This window comes from Trichechus manatus, unplaced genomic scaffold, assembly GCF_000243295.1.
Source record: "Trichechus manatus latirostris isolate Lorelei unplaced genomic scaffold, TriManLat1.0 scaffold00071, whole genome shotgun sequence".
NCBI lineage: Eukaryota > Metazoa > Chordata > Mammalia > Sirenia > Trichechidae > Trichechus > Trichechus manatus.
Window position 1 is genome coordinate 3,882,023 of NW_004444007.1, and position 20,261 is coordinate 3,902,283.

A 20,261-nucleotide genomic window follows, 5' to 3' on the forward strand; every position below is an offset into this window, starting at 1 on the left:
GTGACTGTTTATATCTCCTCTCCTCATCCCAACCAATGAGTAGCTCATTAAGGCACAAGTATACATTCGATATCTCTTTTCTATGTCAAAGACAGAGCCAAGCAAAAGAGTCAACATATACCTGACCAGCTTTTAACAGATTCATTGACATCTGTGAGAGTTCTGAGGTTTTTATTCAATGCACCTTTAGAGGGAATAATTCCCTTCAACTGAAAAAGTAGTATTCTTCACCTTACAAGACTTTCTTTATGCCCTGTTTGCCTTTCAGTTTATTTTCAACTCTTAACAAGGCCCGTGTCAAGGCCCTCACAGGAGTGCTTAGTTATGGAGAAAGTGCCCAGTGACAGAGAGCCACCCTGGCAAGTTGAGCACACACAGAACTCGCCACAGTGGAGTTCCAAAAGTGACTTCAGAGGTAGCAAAAAGAAGGGCAAGCCAGTAGGCACAATGCATTCCAGAATACTTAGCCTGGGAAAGTTTGGAGCATGTTCTTTCTCACTTAGTTTCTTTCTTTCTTTTCTCTTCTTTTTTTACTTCTTGCAAAATATGCTAAAAGATATCTACCTACCTGCTTTATATTGTAAATTTTCATTAAAAAATCAGTTTGTATATATTTTTTCACTTTCATAAACTGAATGTGCCACAAAGTTAAAAAAAAAAAAAAAACCTGTCTCTGAAATATATATCTATATATTCAAATTATAAACCCAATTTTTATAACAAGGAGGAGGCTGAAAAAGAAAAAAGAAACCACATCTCTTAGCTTACCATATATAGGGGAAAATGTGAAGTAGTTCAGATGACAAATATTATAGGCTTCAATTCTAACATCTTTCCAGATTCCCTGGGTAGGAAAGGAAGGCCCCCAGTCCCAACTAAAGGAACACTGCTCCTACAATATTAAGTAGGAAAAAAAGATATAGTCTGAGTATCATGAAATTTAAACATGAAAAGTCTTTTCTTTTAAAACATTATATGAAATTTTTTTTTTTTTTTTCAAATACAGCCTCTAAGATGGTCCCCAATGAATAATCCCCTCTTAGTACTCATGCTTTTATGTAATCTCTTTTCCTTGAGTATGGATTAGACGCACTGAATCACTTCTAACTACTAGAATACAACAGAAGTGATGGATGGGACTCACTTCCAAAATGAGGTCATAAGAGACTGTGTCTTCTGTTTTGGACGCTCTCTCTCTCTCACTCTCTTTTGGTCAAAGGGGAGGCCAGCCCCTGTGTTGTAAGGCAGACCTGTGGAGAAGCTTACGTGAGTGAGCTCGGAAGCCAGTCTTCTGAGGCCTGCCAGTGAGTGAGCTTGGAAGCTGACTTTTCAGCCCTAGTTGAGCCTTGAGATGAATGCAGCCCAGCCCTAGCCGACTGTAGTCTCACGAGAGAGCTGGAGCCAGAGGCACCCAGCTAAGCTGAGCTCAGATTCCTGACTGACAGAAACTGTGATCATAAATGTTGTTCTCAGCTAAGTTTTGGGGTAATACGTTACACATCAAGAGATGACTAAAAAAATATCCAATATCTCAACTTACACAACATAGTTAAATTGGCAGAAATGTTCTAAGAACATAAAATCTAAGAATAGTTGTGCATTCATTTTTCAAAAGCTTATTTCACTGAACAACACAATAATTACTCTCTAAACTTCTCCAAAATATCTCTAGACCTAACCTTTGTATTTGTATTAGGAAGGAAGGGCAGATATTAGCTCCAAATACAAATGATGGACTTGAGACTGCTGACTTGGTCTCCAATTCAGGTCCCTTCCCACTGGACCATGTCAATCCAGGCAGAAACACCAAGATGCAATTCATCATTCTGGGAAGTCTGCCCCAGGGTTAGTGTCCCTCACACTGTGACAGAAGAAATCTAGGTGTGATTCCTGATTTCAGTGACAAAAAGCTTTGATCTATCTAGATAATCTGAAAGTCTTTTTTAAATTAAATAGGGATACAGGAAAACCTTACATGGCTATTTGTATAACACATACACTACCTTTATTGACAACCTGAAAAGAGAACTGTATCTATTCTTTTCACGTTAGGATCTGGTTAGTCCTGGTTTTAAAAGAAAGCTAAAGACGGAAGGGAGTTCCTGGGTGGTGCAACCAGTTAACACAACTGAAAGGTTGGAAATTCGAGTCCACCCAACGGCGCCTCAGAAGAAAGACCTGGTGATATACTTCCAAAAAAACAGCCACTGAAAACCCTTTGGAGCACAATTCTACTCTGACACACATGGGGTCACTATGAGTTGGAATCAACTCAATGGCAACTGGTTTTTAAAGACAGAAGGGGAGAAAGAAAAAGTACAACCTCTAGGATTCAAATCACTGTGGCCTTTGAAGCCAAAGGCAAAAAAAAATCAAAAGATGAATCTTATACAGAATATATGTGTTCCGGAATACTTGACTACTGAGTATTGCCACGGAAATATTCAAAGACTGTTCAGTTACAGCGGTATGAACAAATGGTTAAAGAGTCATTGATACACGTTTGGGTAGGTTGCAAAACAGAGAAGGTATAATTTTGACCTCAGTACCTATGTAGGTAGTGTTGTTCTTGTTGTGTGCTGCTGAGTCAGCTCTGACTCATGGCAACCCTACCTGACAGAGTGGAACTGCTCCATAGGGTTTTCTAGGCTGTAATCTTTACTGGAGCAGATCTCTAGGTCTTTTCTCCCAAGAAGCCACAGGAGGGTGGGTTCGAACTGCCAACCTCTCGGTTAGCAGCCATAGCTCTTAACCACTGCTCCATCAGGGCTCCTTATACAGGTACTAAAAAAAAAAAAAGGCTTGTTGCCATCGAGTAGCTTCTGACTCACAGCAACCCTATAGGACAGACTAAAACTGCCCCATACGGTTTCCAAGGAGCACCTGGTGGATTCAAACTGCCAACCTTCTGGTTAGCAGCCATAGCACTTAACCACTAAGCCACCAGGGCTTCCATACAGGTACTAGGAAACATAATTTAACAGTAAGACCATCCAACCAAAAGAGAGCCACTTAACTAGTCACAAATAATCAGAATTTGTCAGCTGACATCTAAAGAGTGCTGGCAAAAAATTTAGTATTTTCACAATTAACCCAAAGATTCCATTTACTGGTAAAATTAAATATCATGATAGAATAGTATTTCAACCATGTATTAGAATAAATCTAAGTCATCCAGACCTAAGAGAAAAAATAATTCCCAAAAGGTCAGCAGTTCAAATCCACCAGCTGCTCCTTGGAAACCCTAGGGGGCAGTTCTACTCTGTCCTATAGGGTCACTGTAAGTCAGAACCAACTTAACAGCACCTAACAACAATAACAAGTAGTAAATATGAGAACATGTCAGCAAATATATTAATATTTGCAGAAGGCTTCCTAGTAACAAGAATAATAATAAATGTGAACCTCACAGTCTGGTGAAAAGCTGGATAAATCCACATGTTAACAAATAAATTTGTAAAGTTACATCATCAGTTGCATATTTTTCTTCTTTTTCTGATGTTATTTAAGTTCTGAAACATGCTTCAGAAAAAAAAAAAAAAACCTAGAAAGATGAAGATTCTCCACAAACATTCAGATAATCTTTTGAGTCTTGTTTCAGATTTTCAAATCCCACTGAGGGAGCAAGAGAGAGACTCAACTTCTGAAATGCCACCAGAGTCTTCAAGCAAGCACTTCGCATGCTGTCACAATCAATCCTCAAGGCTAAAGCCCCATCCATGTGAGAGACCATTACCTTCCGAATAAAGTTGACGTGGCATTCGCCCTTCTGCACAAGCGGAGGGCAGTTTGGGGGCACCTGGTAGCCAGTGTGAGCTTCGCTCTGCTGGGCTGCATACAACACTGCTGACTGGAAACGCAGCTCAATGAAGTTCACATCTCTGACCATGGTGGTGATATCAAAGCTCTGAAGTAAGAGGAAACAATACAGACAAACCCATGACATGAAAGTACCTTCATGGGTAAAATGTTAGATAGAAGCAGAATATATGAGAGAATTTTGAAAGATGCATCATAAGATAATTCAGATGTTTAGGTTTAACTTCTGTATAGTAGAAAGTATCTCACCAAAATATAATTTAGTTGCCCACTTTTTTATTTACACCACGCACATTCTCCTGCACAAACACCCATCTCTAGGTTTCTCCTTCTATTTTCACGGCCAGAATGATGGTCCTAGGGAACAGACTGAACAGAAAATATCTCTACCCTGGAATGTCTGCTCTGGCTATTTACACATGGCAGTGAACTGCCAAGGATTTCCTAGACGCTCATGACAACCTGACTCCGTGGTATGAACAGCATGTATTTCTAAGTCATAAGTTATTTTTGTTTTGAAAAGTCTACCCTTGAAAGGGAAGGGAGATTAGGATACAATCTCTTCATGTAATCATTCCAGAAGGAAAGGGACATTTTCTTTTTCTGTATTTTTTATCATGGTAAAAATATATGTAATAAAACATCTGCCATTTCAACATTTTTACATGTACAATTCGGTGACATTAATTATATTCATCATGTTGCACAACCATCACCACTGTCTGCTTCCGAATTTTTTCATCACCCTTAGCAGAAACTAAGTGCCCACTAATCAATGAGGAATGTTTTCTTTTAAAATGGTTTGTCAATCCTGTGATTCCCATGAAACCGTGATTCTTACTATAATGCTAACAGAGAATCCGCCTCACTGTACATTCACTTGTGTAACAGTTGCACAGTAGCAAAATACATTGTGCAACTGGGGAGATCAAAGCCTTTGGACAACACCAGTTGCTACTGAGTTGATTCTGACTCATGGCACCCTATGAGTGTCAGAGTAGAACAGTGCTCCATAGGGTATTCAATGGCTGATTTTTCAGAAGTAGATCACCAGACCTTTCTTCTGAGGGACAAACAATAGACCTGGATTAAAACACAGTGGTTAAGCGTTTGGCTGCTAACCAAAGGTCAGCAGTTTGATTCTACCAGCCACTCCTTGGAAACCCTACGGGGCGGTTCTACTGAGTCCTACAGGGTCACTATGAGTCAGAAATGACTCAGCGACAATAGGTTTGGTCTTTTATTTTTTATGCACAAATTGGAGTACCTGGTGGTGAAAAAGAGTTAACTCGATCGGCTGCTAACCAAAAGGTTGAAGGTTTGAGTCAACTCAGAGGCACCTCGGAACAAAGGCCTGGCACTCTACTTCCAAACAAGCAGCCATTAAAAACCCTATGGAGCACAGTTCTACTCTGGCACACCTGGAGTTAACATGAGTCTGGATGGACTCGACAGCAAAAATTATCTAACTTCAGTTTCTTCCTCTCCACAATAGGTACACCACCACCTACATCATAAGGATGTTTTGAAGTTTAACTTAAATGAGATTACATACGTAAAGCATTTCACACATACACGCACTTGCATACAAAACTCCTGTTTTCTCCCTCCACTCCCTCCCCTACTTCACCCCCTGCTGAGCTATGTTGTCCCAAAGCACCTTACACAGGAATCTACTGTGCAGCACGACCCCACTAAGGTCCCATTACCAGAGGCACTCCTGGTAAGCAGTGTTTGAATGAACTAACTAAACAAAAGATGAACAAATGAAATATCCTACATATGAGAATCAACAACAGAAACAAACTCATCTCAGCATTGTAATGTCCACCATATTAATATTAACTTCCTGATCCCCCTCATGTTTTCAAATTATCGAGTTGGAGAGCAGTAGCTATTCCAAATACAGTAGCCTAATGCACTAAATAAAGCACTCATTAAACAAAACAGCTTATAAAATTCTCCTACATGGTGTCTCACATACAGTAAGTACTTGACATGCATTATTTCCTCATTTTCCCCATTCACATCCCCACTCCTAGAGTATGCCTATTGGTGTCTAGTAACTAGACATCAACTACAGCTTGAACTTGCCTAGTAACTAGACACCAATGTTGAAACTGGTATTAGAAATAATCTTGATTAAATTGTATATTTTCTTGGGTTATTAGCATTTTCAGTATATTTATTATCTACATTTCAGAACAAGATTTAATACTGCTTTCTTATGTGTAATAACAATTCCATTCGTTCTACCCTGTATAATTATAAAATTTAAAAATACTGGATAAAAGCAGTTGTAGGCAAGAATCTGCAGAATTATTCACCAAATATTTTGTCATTATGATATCAACCGAAAAACCAAACCCTATGCCATTGAATCGATTCTGACTCACAGCAACCCTATAGGACAGAGTAGAACTGCCCCATAGGGTTTCCAAGGAGCAGCTGGTGGATTCAAACTGCCGACCTCTTGGTTAGTAGCCATACTCTTAATCGCTGCGCCACCAGGGCAAGTGGTAAACAAATTAATCAAATTTATAAATAAAAACAATGCTTTTTCTAAACATTTTCTTAGTGCTTTTGAAAATATTATAAACTATGAAATACTGTAAAACTCTGAATAAGTTTTAATATTCAATAACAACATTTCAATTGAAACTTTTAAAATGTTATAGGGATTCAAAGCATATTCTGGATATTCCAAACAGCAGAGCCGGGAACAGCATTTGTTGAACACTTTCTATGTGGCAAGCACTGTGCCACCCATTTTAGATAATCAGTTTATTAAATCCTCACAATAACCCCACAGAATATGCAGTGTTTTCATCACTTTGACAAATGTGGCAACTGAGGCTCAGAGAAATAAAGTAATTTACCCAGGGCTCCAAGAGCTTGAATGTGTCTGCATGGCCAAATAAGCATTCACCTTTCTATACTCACAATAACAATTAATATAAACACACATAAGTGAGTTTTTTTAACTGGATGTCATTATATACTTACATATCTACTGAACATATTGTCCGTTTTCCCAACAGTGACATTATTGAGCAGGATTTTTGTAACTGTATCAATCCCCTCAAAAATCAGATTTACTTTTTGCCATTTGCTAAAAAAAGAAAAGATTTTTTTAAAGCAAGATGTATATAACATTCACTTAGTTAAGTCTTAGTTTATAAGTTAAGAATTAAGGGAATAAATATTTCCCAGAAAATATACATTTTTTAAAAGCAGTTCTCAATGCAATTTTCAGAAGTATTGGCTTATCCCTCCTCATAAAAAGCCAATTTCCATAAAATTGGGACCACAACTTAAAATTCCCAAATGCACTGATTTATTTCTAGTTACTTCACAAAGTTTTTATGGGAATCAAGTTAAAGAACAGACACAAAAGCATTTTCACAAAATATTACATTTACTGACAAATATGAGAGAACGCTTTAACAAGATAACAAGTATTTAGGAGTGAATACCATGTGCCCAGCACTCTGCCAAGCCTTACAAGGAACTAAAATAGTCTCTGTACTTAAGGAGTCTGCAATCTGGCTGGAATCCAAGCCTAAAACACAGGGGGGGAAAAACCCCAAACCCGTTGCCACTGAGTCGACTCTGACTCCTAGAACAGAGCAGAACTGCCCATAGTGTTTCCAAGACTCTAAATCTTTATGCAGGTAGGCTGCCACATCTTTCTCCCACAGAGGGGCTTGGGTTCAAACCGCCAACCTTAGGGTTAGCAGGCTTTAACCACTGTGCCACCAGGGCTCAAAACACAGGAAACAAACAGACTCGCTATCTGTTCTATTATGTAATATGATCTTGTTGGATAGAGTTTAAGGGCTATCGGAGTTTATGTCATAAGGAAGACTTCAAGAATGAAACAGGAACCAAAAGATGAGTAAAATAAATAAAATGTGGTGAATCTATACAATCGGGTATTATTCAGCAACAAAAAAGAATGAAGTACTGATACAAGCTACATCAATGAACCTTAAAACCATCACTATGCTTACTGAAAAAAGCCAGTCACAAAGGATCACACATTGTATGATTTCATTTATAAGAAAGGTCCAGTATAAGCAAAATCATAGAGCTAGAATATAGATTAGTAGTTATCTAGGGCTGGAGTGGGTGTAGAAGGATGAGGCGAACGGGAAATGATTAACGAATATAGCCTTCTTTCTGAAATGATGAAAATGTTCTAAAATTGAGGGATGGTTGCACAACCCTGGGAATATACTAAAAACCACTGAAATGTGCACTTTAAATGAGTAAATTGTACGGTATGTGCATTATATCTCAATAGAGGTGCTATTAAAAAAAAAAAAAGATGGGTATAAATGTCTAGGTAGAGGGTAGACACCAGAGGAAAAAAAACAAACTAAAGCAAGGAAGTGCTAACAGCATCAATAACATTAAGGTAACAGACATGATTCACGTGCAGAATTTGTGCTGGGAAGTTAAGAAGAGAAAGCTGGCCAGGTGGGAGGCGGGAGGGCAGAGTGGTGCCACCACAGGCAAGATTCAACAGTATTTCACAGATAAGCAGAGAAGTTTAAACTTGATTTGCCAAGCAAAAGGAATACATTGGCCATTCTTGAGCATGCACATATCATGACAAAAGCAATATTTTGGAAAGATGAGTCTAAAGTCTGTATATACAAAGGACCGGAGACTAAAAAGACAATACAAGAAATGTAGTGAGGCAACTTTGGCCTTATTCCAGTCACTGACTAATAAAATCTAGGCCCAGGTGGAAACTTAGGGGACAGGTAAACCAAGAGAAAAGTTAGGCAAAAATCAACAAGACTCAGAAACAGACTGAATTCAGGGAGATGAATGAAAGTTATGAAGATCGAAAACCACCTGAGGCATCAAAGACTGGAAAAATGGTATTATGTGAAGAGGAACAACGAGGTTGTTAGAAAACGAAGTTAGTTTTTAAAGAGAGAGCCAATTGGTTAAATGTTGGGTATGTTGAGTTCCCGGTGAGACAGGACCACTAATAGAGATATTTAAAATATTTAGAAATAAGAGCCTGGAGCACAGTAACTCCATGATATTGAGCCCAATATGGTGGCTTTATTTTTCTTTCGAGAGATTAGTAAATAATTATCAAAAACGGTCATATAAAGGGACAAATTTTTTTTTTTAATTTAGCAATAGTGGTGGTGTATAGGAGCCCTGGTGGTGCAGTGGTTAAAAGCTCAGCTGCTAACTAAAAGCTCAGCAGTTCAAATCCACTAGCCACTCCTTGGAAACCCTATGGGGCAGTTCTACTCTGTCCTATAGGGTCGCTGTAAGTCAGAATTGACTTGATGGCAACGGGTTTGGTTCAGTTTTGGTTTTGGTGGTGTATATAATTGGGTTACATTCTGCCTCAAATGGAAATATCTGCTTATAATAATATAGAAAATGACTGAAAACAAATATCCATGTTTTTCCTCATGGTCTCACAATATAAGACTAAAGACATAGTCTCAATGGCTGGTTAGCACCACACAGAACAAATGACGTATATCTGATCCTACTTAACAAAATTACAAAGGTATACACTCTCTTGATTACAGGGAGGTAAAGAGGAAGAAATACAGATAAAAGAATGTGACTGGGGCTAGGTGACTCCATTAACACCACTAGAAAAATAACTCAGTAAGAAACAACTTCATGACTGGGGATCAGTGGCACCATCTTCATACACAAAACAAAACATAAACCTATAATAACTTTTGAAGTACAAGGCTTTACTCTGACTTAACTCTCTAATATGTGGCCTAAACAAAGCAAAACCAAAGATTATTGCTTAGACAGAAAAAGAAGGAAAGCTCCTTAAATAAAATAAAATAAACACACACACATACCTATGGTTAAAGGGTATTTTAAATTCCTTGCTATAGGTCCAGTTATCCAAAGAGATCCATCTGTAGTGAAGGTCATTAAATCTGTAGTAAGGATCCTGTTGATACAAGGTAAAAATTATGATAGATGGTTAAATATGTAAATATAAACAAATAAAAATAAACTTGAAATAAATTATTAACAACAGCTATTTAGCACCTAAAAACTAATGAACTCTTGGCCTAGGACTACAAAGGGGTCAGATCATTAGCAACAAAAAATATAAGAAAAAATTCCAACAAAACACCTGAAATGAAAGAGTTCTGATATGTAAATAGTATAGTTTCATTATCAAAGAACATATGTGGAGATTAAGATTAGCTTCCCTTGTTAAAATCAAACACAGAACCTCCAAGGTATTAGCAGAGATTGAAACACAGAATTTCTGGTATGTAGCTACCAGTCTCTTACTGCCCTGGGACTCTCACTTTGCTTAAAGCTGCCACTACCCTAGCTGGCCTCCAGGAGGAATCTTCTCCTCTACTGACCAGAGGTCAAAAACATCCACTCCCAGAGGAATTTTGTTAAGATGGCAGCATGAACAACCACAAATACAACAAGAAATACAAGGAAATAGGTAAGTGATAACTTTGGTGAAGGGTAAGACAGTACACAATACTGGGGAAAACAGCACAGCTTGCCCAAGGCAAGGTCATGGAAGCTCCATAGACACATACAAACTCCCTGAGGGACTGGATTACTGGGATGAGGGCTGAGGAAAATCTAGCTCAATTGGCATAACATAGTTCATAAAGAAAATGTTCTACATTCTACTTTGGTGAGTAGCATCTGGGGTCCTAAAAGCTTATGAGTGGCCATCTAAGATACTCCACTGGTCTCACCCTGTTGGGAGCAAGGGAAAATGAAGAGAACTAAAGATACAAGGGAAAGACTAGTCCAGAGGACTAATGGACCACAACCACCACAGCCTCCACCAGCCGACTGAGTCCAGCACAACTAAACGGTACCTGGCTACCACCAGTGACTGCTCTGACAGGGATCACAATAGAGGGTCCCAGACAGAGCTGCAGAAAAACGTAGAACAAAATTCTAACTTACAAAAAAAGATCAGACTTACTGGCCTGACAGAGACTGGAGAAATCCCAAGAGTATGGCCCCCAGACACCCTTTTGGCTCAGTAACGAAGTCACTCCTGAGGTTCACCCTTTAGCCAAAGATTAGGCAGACCCATACAACAAAATGAGACTAAAGGGGCACACCAGCCCAGGGACAAGGACTAGAAGGCAGGAGGAGACACGAAAGCTGGTAATAGGGAACCCAAGGTCGAGAAGCGAGAGTGTTGACATGTTGTGGGGTTGGTAACCAATGTCACAAAACAGTATGTGTACTAATTGTTTAATGAGAAGCTAGTTTGTTCCATAAACCTTTATCTAAAGTACAATAATAAAAATTAATTAATTAATTTAAAAAAAGAAATACAACAAGGAAACAGTGCTCAGCTTTGAGGGACTCTCAATCGTGGTGCAGAGTAAAGAAGCGGGGAACTGAAGACATGCAAAAAATCAACAGAGAGTTGCATATGGCAGGAAAATTGTTTCTCTCACTGTTCCTGCCCCTCCTCCAGCCATGCAGGCTGCCAGCTGCTGTCAACTGGGGTAGTGTCCCCAAAAAAGACTCTGCTTCCCTAACCACCACAGCCCCTGCCTATACATGCTTCTGCCCTAAAATCAATAAGGCAGACCTTCCCAGGGGTCTGTTTGGAGTGTGCCAGCACCTCCCCTAACCCAGACACTGTCGACTGCAAGCCTACTGATTATTGCTACAGAAGGGCCATGCAGTGGAGTCTGCTCCTATAGTTAACATTCTACTGGCCTCCCTGCACACCCCATAGCTCATGCCTCTGAAACCAACAGGACAGACCTCCTGGGAAGTCAGTTCAAGTCTGTCTGCTCCCCCTTTTGGTTGGTGCTGAGCAAGGGCAGATTATCCAGTTAGTAAGGTAAGCACAGGCCTACTTGTGCTTACTAATCTGTAGTGAACAATTTCACATTTCTTCACCACATCTAAGATTCTACTTCTAGGTATGGCTGCCATGTGTCCCTTCCAAACTCACAGCACCTTCCTATAGAATCAAAGCCTCTTTTCAAATTTACAATCCCTGACAGGAGCTGATGACTCAGTAAGCAAGGTAAGCACAGGCCTACTTGTGCTTACTTTTTAATCTGTAGCGAACAATTTCATATAGGTTTCACTTTGATGTGGTATGATGAAATCCATGTGAAAGTGTTCGCTACAGATTAGTAAGTAAGCACAAGTAAGCCCATGCTTAACTTGCTTATTGGATAATCTGCTCCTGGTGCTGAGGACTGCAGACTGAGGCTACTATGTGCTAAGAAGCAGGCATCTTTAGTGGAGGCTAGACCCACAGCCAACATACTACAGGGAGGGCTCTGACAGCAACAAGACAGACCTCCCTAGAGGTCCCTTTGGAGTGTGACAGCCCCTCCCCTACCCAAACACTGTCACCTGCAAGCCTGCTGTGAATTGCTATAGAATGGCACTGCAGTGGAGTCTGCTCCCATAGTCAGCACTCTGTCTAACTGTGCACTCCATAGCTCTGGCCTCTGAAACCAACAGGACTGACCTCCCTGAGGTCAACTGGGGTTAGTATGCTCCAACTTCCAGTTGGTGCTGAGGACTGCTGACTGAGACTGCTGTGTGTTAGGAGGCAGGAATCCTGAGTGGAGGCTCCACTCACAGCCAACAATCTACCAGGGTGACTCTGATAGCAACAAGGCAGACCTCCCTGGGGATTTGTCTGGAGCATGATAACCCCTCCCCCAACTAATAACTGCTGACTGCTAGACTGATACAAACTTCTACAGAAGGTAGAGTCAGGAGGTGGGTCACCTAAGTGAAGACTGCTCCCCCAACAACCACAGGGCCACTGGGGCTGTGAAACCAACAAGAGAGATCAATCAGAGGTCCTTCTGAGGAGTGCTAGCCCTTCCTCCTCTTGAAACAGAGGAAAGTCTGCCTATGCCTCCCCTGAATGCCAGATCAGATATAAGCAGTCGCCACAGAGCAGGAAAGAAACCTCAAGCAAAACCTGAGGGCAACATCCAGCCCAGAAGAGGTTCTCTGGGTGTGGATTTTCAGATTAAAAATGTGATCGCAGAAACAGACAAGGGAAGGGAGTAATAACCAGAAAGAGGAGACTGTGACTCTGGTGTACATGATATCTCTCCTGAGTGGCAGTGCCCGCTGGTGGAGAGACTGATCACAGCGTACTCTCTGGTGTGTTTGGGAGAGATGGAAGGTTGAAAAAAGAGATCTGGAATTTTTGAATCCTAATTAAACCAGAGAGGCCGAAGGAGCTATCAGAGAGAGTGAGAGGAAATGATAAGCAAAGGCCGAAGGCTATGCCCACCTAAGAGTTTCTTGTAGAAAGTAGTGCAGGCAAAAACACCAAATACTGGGGAAAACTGGACAAGTTAATACCCTCGAAAATTCCAGTGCCCCAACAAAAAATCACAAAACACACAAAGATGCCAGAAACAATGGCTCATCCAAATGAACATGACAAAGGGAATGAAAGTGCCTCTAGGGATAACCAAATAATGAAAAAAAAAATGGAAGCCTATAATACACCAATATTAAACATAATTAAAGAACTAAGGGAAGACATAGACAAAGAGCTAAAAGAAATAAGGAAAACAATGCAAGAACAAAATGAGGATCTAAAAAAAGAGATACTGCAACTGAAAGGGGCAATAACAGAAAGTAGAAACACAATAGAAGGACTTACCAACAGATTTAATCAGGCAGAAAAAAGCATCAGCAGATTAGAGGTTAAGATAGGTAAAGTTACAGATGCTGAGGAGCAACAAGAATGGAGGTTTAAGAAGGCTGAGTACAGTTTAATGAAATTATGGGACAACAACAAGAGACCTAATATATGCATCATGGGAATTCCAGAAGGAGATGAGAGAGAGAAAGGGACAGAAAGAATATGTGAAGAAAAATGACATTAATCTACAAATCCAAGAATCTCAAAGAACCCTAAGCAGGATAAACCCAAAGAGATCTGGAAGATCAAGACACATCATAGTTAGGCTCTCAAAAATTAGAGATCATGAGAGAATCCTCAAAGCAGTGAGACAGAAGCAAACAGTCACATACAAAGGATCCCTAATAAGATTAAGCGCTGATTTTTCCTCAGAAACATTGGAGACCAGAAAGCGATGAAATGATAAAGTGGTGAAAGAAAAAAACTGTCAACCAAGAATATTATAACCAGAAAAACTATCCTTCAAGAATGAGGGTGAGCCCCCGGACATCCTTTTAGCTCAGTAATGAAGTCACTCCTGAGGTTGATCCTTCAGCCAAAGATTAGACAGACCCATAAAACAAAATGAAACTAAAGGGGCACACCAGCCCAGGGACAAGGACTGGAAGGCAGGAGAGGACAGGAAAGCTGGTAATAGGGAACCCAGGTCGAGAAGGAAGAGTGCTGACATGTCCTGGGATTGTTAACCAATGTCATAAAACAATATGTGTACTAAGTGTTTAATGAGAAGCTAGTTTGTTCTGTAAACCTTCAACTAAAGTACAATTAAAAAAAAAAAAAGAATGAGGGTGAAATTAAAACAGAAGCTGAGAGAGTTCATATCCACTATCCACCAGACCAGTGCTACAAAAAATAATAATGGGAGCTCTCTGGATGGAAAGGAAAAGACACTAGACAGTAATACAAAGTTATACATAAAAAAAGAAAGACCCCTAATGAAGGGAACTGCATGGACAAGTAGAAAAGCTCATGGTAAGATATTCATGCTTGATAATTCTAAATGTTATGCCCTTCACGTTTTTTGACAACAAATATATAAAAGGTAAGGATAAAACTATGTTACAGGGCACATGAAATACAAAGGTATAATTAATGCTAACAACAAAAGGGGGGCAGAGGAATGGTATAGATACAGAATATCTTGTATGTTACTAAAATTAAGTTGGTACCAACCTACCCTAGAATGTTCTAAATACAAGCTCTTAAATATAATATTCATGGTAACTACTAAGAAAATATATTTTAAAAACACACATAAAGAGAAAGAAGGGAACCAAAAAGGCTCACTACAATAAACCAACAAAACACAAAAGCAAGCAGTACTAAAGGACAAAGATAAAGAAGCCTTAAGAAACACACACAAAAAAAAAAACAAATAACAAAACGGCAGAAGTAAGTCACTTCTTATCAGTAATTACAGTGAATGTAAACGGACTGAATGCTACAACCAAAAGGCAGAGAGTGGCAGAATGGATAAAAAAAAACATGATCCAACTAAATGCTATTTACAAGAGACACACATTAAACCCAATGACACAAATAGGTTGAAAGTGAAAGGATGGAAAAAAAATATTCCATGCAAATAATGATGAAAAGAGAGCTGAGGTGGCAATATTAATATCAGACAAAGTAGACTTTAAGACAAAAATCTGTCAGAAGAGATAAAAATGGACATTATATAGTGATAAGAGGGTCAATAAATCATGAATATTTAACAATCATAAATATATATGCACACAACATCAGGGGACCTAAGTATACATAAAGCAAACACTGACAGAATTGAAGGGAGAAACAGATAGAACTACAATAATAGTTGGAGGCTTCAATACACCACTTTCAATATTGGACAGAACATCTAGAAAGAAGATAACAAGGAAACAGAGGACCTGAGTGACACTATAAAACAACTAGACTTCACAGACATATAAACAACATTCCACTCAAAAACAACACAATATACATTCTACTCCAGTGCACATGGATCATTCTCTAGGATAGACTACACTTTAGGAAACAAAGCAAGTCTTGATAAAAAAGACTGAAATCATACAAAGTATTTTCTCTGACCACAATGGACTGAAGCTAGAAATCAATAACAGAAAAAAAAAAACATGGAAAATACACAAACATATGGAAATTAAACATCACACTATTAAACTACCAATGGGTCATGGAAAAAATCGAAAGAGAAATCACAAATTTCTTAGGGTCAAATGAAAATGAAAGCACAACATACAAAACTTATGGGATGCAGTAAAGGCAATACTCAGAGGAAAACTTACAGCAATAAATGCCAACATGAAAAAAGAAGAAAGATTTCAAATTAACAGCCTCACTCAACAATTCCAGGAACTAGAAAAAGAAGAGAAAACCAAGCCTAAACCTACCAGACGAAAGGAAATAACAAACACCAGAGCAGAATTAAATAAAATCAGAAACAGAAAAAGAATAGAATCAATAAAACCAGAAGGTGATTCTTTGAAAAGATAAATAAAATTGACAAATCTTTAACTAAACTGACAAAATAAAAGATGAAAATAACCAAAATAAAAAATGAAAGAGGCAATATTACAACTGACCCAATAGAAATAAAGAGAATTATGACAGAATATTATGAACAACTGTATGGCAACAAACTGGATAACCCAGATGAAACGGACAAATTCTTAGAAGCACACAATCTACCCAAACTGACTCAGAGGAAATAGAAAGTCTCAACAGACCTATAACAAGCAAAGAGATCAAATGAGTGATCAAAAACTTCCCAACAAAAAAAGTCCTGGACCAGAGGTATAAGGTGGACGACATGCTAGATTGTCATGGCCAACTGGACGGTTGCCCAGGCACAAACCTGTGGGAGGCACTAAAACATCGCTCGGTACATATGAAGATGGAAAGAAAGGTACCTGCCAGAAACTGCTCTTGATTGGAAGAGACGTTTTGTGGGAGAGAGGAGTTGTGAGATTTAATAACAACAGACAATCACAAAACTGACTTTTAAGATCTATATAATGGTGAGGTTTTGTTCCACTAAATGCGGTACGCCAGGCCCAGCCAATTTGCTTTCTTTTCTGTTCTTCCCCCACACAGGACTCAGACTCTCCAGTGAATTAACATCGGACAAATATTTAAGGACACAGGTTTGAAGGGGTACCTAATTAGTAGCCTGCACACGTGTCTCCATCCAGCCCTATTTGTAATTCTACACTATGGACTTAGTCCAATACAGTTAAAAATAACATGAGAAGGAAGATGTGCTGCAGCCGCAACACGTCAATCTACTAAACCACGGGGCTGGGTGAGGATCTGGCTGGCTAAGCAAGAGTCCTCTCCCATTTCCCAGCTTCGTAAAGGAAGCTGCATGTTGCGTTCAAGAGGGCAATCTTCCCAAATATAGTTTTTCTAGATAAACAAAAATTAAAGGTTTAAAATGTTCTCACTAAGGGAATATGCCTTAACCAGAAAGGAAAAAAAAAAAAGCAAGGACTTAAATAACATTTATAGTAACTATTTAAAATGCTAATCAACCAACTTAATTTAGTTCCAGGTTAGTCAGAACCTCTTTGCTCATTAAAATTCTAAGTCTATTTAAAGCAAACAGCTGCTCAGCAATACCTCTTATAATGACTAAAACCAGCAAACTGTTCACTGTTGAGTCGACTCTGACTCATGGTGATCCCCTGACTGTCAGAGTACAACTGCACTTCATAAGGTTTTCAATGACTGATTTTTTAGAAGCAGATCACCAGGGCCTTTCTTCTGAGGTGTCTCTGGGTGAATTCAAACCTCCATCCTTTCGGTTGGCAGCCAAGTGTGTTAACCACTTGCCCCACCCAGGGACTCTTACAAAGACTAAGAACCTGTATAAGCAAACCCATGTACTCTAAAAATAATAACAGTATCATTTGTTGACCCTCTAAATATATATCACCCTCTGAGAAAGGCATTCACATACTCACATGTGCAATAAATTCCATTTTACAAAGGAGGAACCTAAGGTTCCAAAAGGTGAAGTGACTCGCCTACATCCCACAACTAAGCAGAAGCGCATCCAGAAATGAAACCAACTTGGTCTCAAGATCTGCATTCTTTCTACTATGTTACAAGGCAACAGCTACATCTACTTGCACTTTTATTCCAGAGGATCACCCTAACAATAATAATAGCTAACAGTTACTGTCTGAGACCCTATTAGGGTAGATAATAGTAACATTCCCTTTTACTAACAAAGAGTTAGAGGCTCAGAGTTCACTGAGAAAACACAGGTGCTTTTATTAGAAATGGGTAAAAAAAAAGAAGCTAAGGACTGGGGGTGGGGGATTGAGAGAAGAGATTTGGACATACTGAGTTTCATATGCCATGAGGAGATTCATACAGAAAGTCGAGCAGAATTTCCAGCTGGAAATCAGGACAGAGGTGGGAGTTAGAGGTAAGCATTTGAGCAATTTTGGCATAGAGATGATAGTTGAAACTACAGAACCACAAGATATTTCCAAGGGACACAGAATAGAAAAGAAATTGGTGTGTGGACTGACCCTCAAGGAATAATTACATCCATGGAGAACTTTAACAAATTGGAGGTGTTGCTATGAGTTGGAATTGACTCAACGGCAATGGATTTGGAAGAGTATATTGGAGCCCTGGTGTCACAGTGGTTAAGAGCTTGGCTGCTAACCAAAAGGTCAGCAGTTCAAATCCACCAGCTTCACCTTAGCAATGGAGCAGTTCTACTCTGTCCTATAGGGTCACTACGAGCAGGAACTGACTCGAATGGTACATAGTAACAACAATGGTGTATTATGAACAATAGCTTATTGTGCTCCCACTTAGGATACATGGGTTTGCTTAACAACTCCAGTGACTTACTCGGGTTCTTAGTCATTATAAGAGTTCCTGGGTGGTGCAAATGGTTAACATACTCGGCTGCTAACCGAAAGGTTGGAGGTTTGAGTCTACCCAGAGGCACCTTGGAAGAAGGGCCTGGTAGTCTACTTCCAAAAAAACAATCATTGAAAACTTGTTACTGTTTCATTGGACATGTTAAAATTAGAATTGTTCCCTTTGCTGACTGCTTATTCTTCCTGTTATTAGGAAGCGTAAGATGGTGCAAAGAAGGTCTGGGTTTAAATCCTTGCTCTACCATTTAGCAGATGCATGATCTTGGGCGAGTTACATAATTTCACTGAGCCTCCATCACTGTGAATAATTATGCCTACATCCCAGAGTTACTGTGGAAATTATATAAAAGAGTGTATAAGAAAGGGCCAAGAATTGTACCTTAGACATGGAAGATACCAAAGAACTATTACATAAAGATAAATCTTATAGTATAGGTTGAAGATATACACTGACATGGGATAAGGACTGACCAGTACTCAACTAAAGATTCAACACTCAGACTATCCTTTGGTTCCCAGTGGTGGGCCACATGACGCAAATCCTCCTATACCCTAAACACACTCTATGTGTCATCAAATGGGGAAGCGCATATTTGGGTTTAAGAATCAGGATTTAAAAAAAAAAAAAAATTTTTTTTTATGAGGGTTTATAGACCTCATGGTTCCTTCACCAAAGAGGACACTAAGGCAGCTAACAAACACATGAAGAGATGCTGACAATCACTAACCATTAGAGAGATGCAAATCAAAACTATAATGAGATACCATCTCATCCCTGCAAAAATGGCACGATTACAAAAACAGAAAACAACAAATACTGGTGAGGTTGTGGGGAGATTGGTACTCTACTACACTGCTGGTAAGATTGTAAAATGGTACAGCTACTACACAAAACGGTACGGCGCTTCCTCAAAAAGCTAGAATACCATACAATTCAGCAATCCCACATCCTAGGTATATATCTTAGAGAAATAAGAGCCGTCACACAAATAGACATATGCACACCCATGTTCACTGCAGCATTATTCACAATAGCAAAAAGATGGAAACAACCTAAATGTCCATCAACGGATGAATGGATAAACAAATTGTGGTATATACCTACAATGGAATACTACCAAAAGATAAAGAATAATGATGTATCCATGAAACACCTTATAAAGTCGATGGATCTGGAGGATATTATGCTGAGTGAAATAAGTCAATCACAAAAGGACAAACACTGTATGATACCACTTTCATAAAAAGTTAAGAACTGGTTTACATACAGAAGGCAACATCTTTTTTTCTTTTTTTTAAAATTTTTTCCCATACAAAAATTTATACATACATTGTTATGTGACTCTAATTGCTCTCCCCATACTGTGACAGCACACTCCTTCTTTCCACCCCTGATTCCCCATGTCCATTCAACCAGCTCCTAACCCTCTTTGCCTTCCCATCTCACCTCCAGACAGAAGCTGCCTGTTTAGTTTCTTGTATCTACTTGAGCTAAGAGGCACACTTCTCACGAGTATCCCTTTATGTCCCACAATCCAGTCCAATCCCTGTCTGAAGAGTTGGCCTCGGAAATTGTTTCAGTTCTGGGCTGATAGAGAATCCAGGGGCCACGCTTTCCAGGGTTCCTCCAGTCGGTCAGACCATTAAGTCTGGTCTTTTTACTAGAATTTGAGTTCTGCACCCCACCTTTCTCCTGCTCCATCTGGGACTCTCTGTTGTGTTCCCTGTCAGGGCGGTCATTGGTGGTAGCCAGGCACCATCTAGTTCTTCTGGTCTCAGGCTGATGAAGTCTCTGGTTTATGTGGCCCTTTCTGTCTCTTGGGCTAATACTT

General features: G+C 39.4%; 1 protein-coding gene across 5 annotated transcripts in view; it reads right to left on the bottom strand.

Moving 5' to 3' along the window:
• MANBA (mannosidase beta) overlaps window positions 1-20,261 on the bottom strand; it is a 161,968-nt gene that overhangs the window by 132,990 nt on the left and 8,717 nt on the right. For all 5 annotated transcript variants that reach the window (XR_002824670.1, XM_023734737.1, XM_004380189.2 and 2 more), the window contains exons 2-5: window positions 9,681-9,775; window positions 6,826-6,931; window positions 3,737-3,907; window positions 769-892 (exon numbers count right to left, since the gene is read on the bottom strand). Coding sequence is in view for 4 of the 5 variants with exons in the window: in XM_023734737.1 (XP_023590505.1) it covers window positions 769-892; window positions 3,737-3,907; window positions 6,826-6,931; window positions 9,681-9,775 (496 nt within the window). In the remaining variant the exon portion in view is untranslated. The remainder of the gene's footprint in view (window positions 1-768; window positions 893-3,736; window positions 3,908-6,825; window positions 6,932-9,680; window positions 9,776-20,261) is intronic.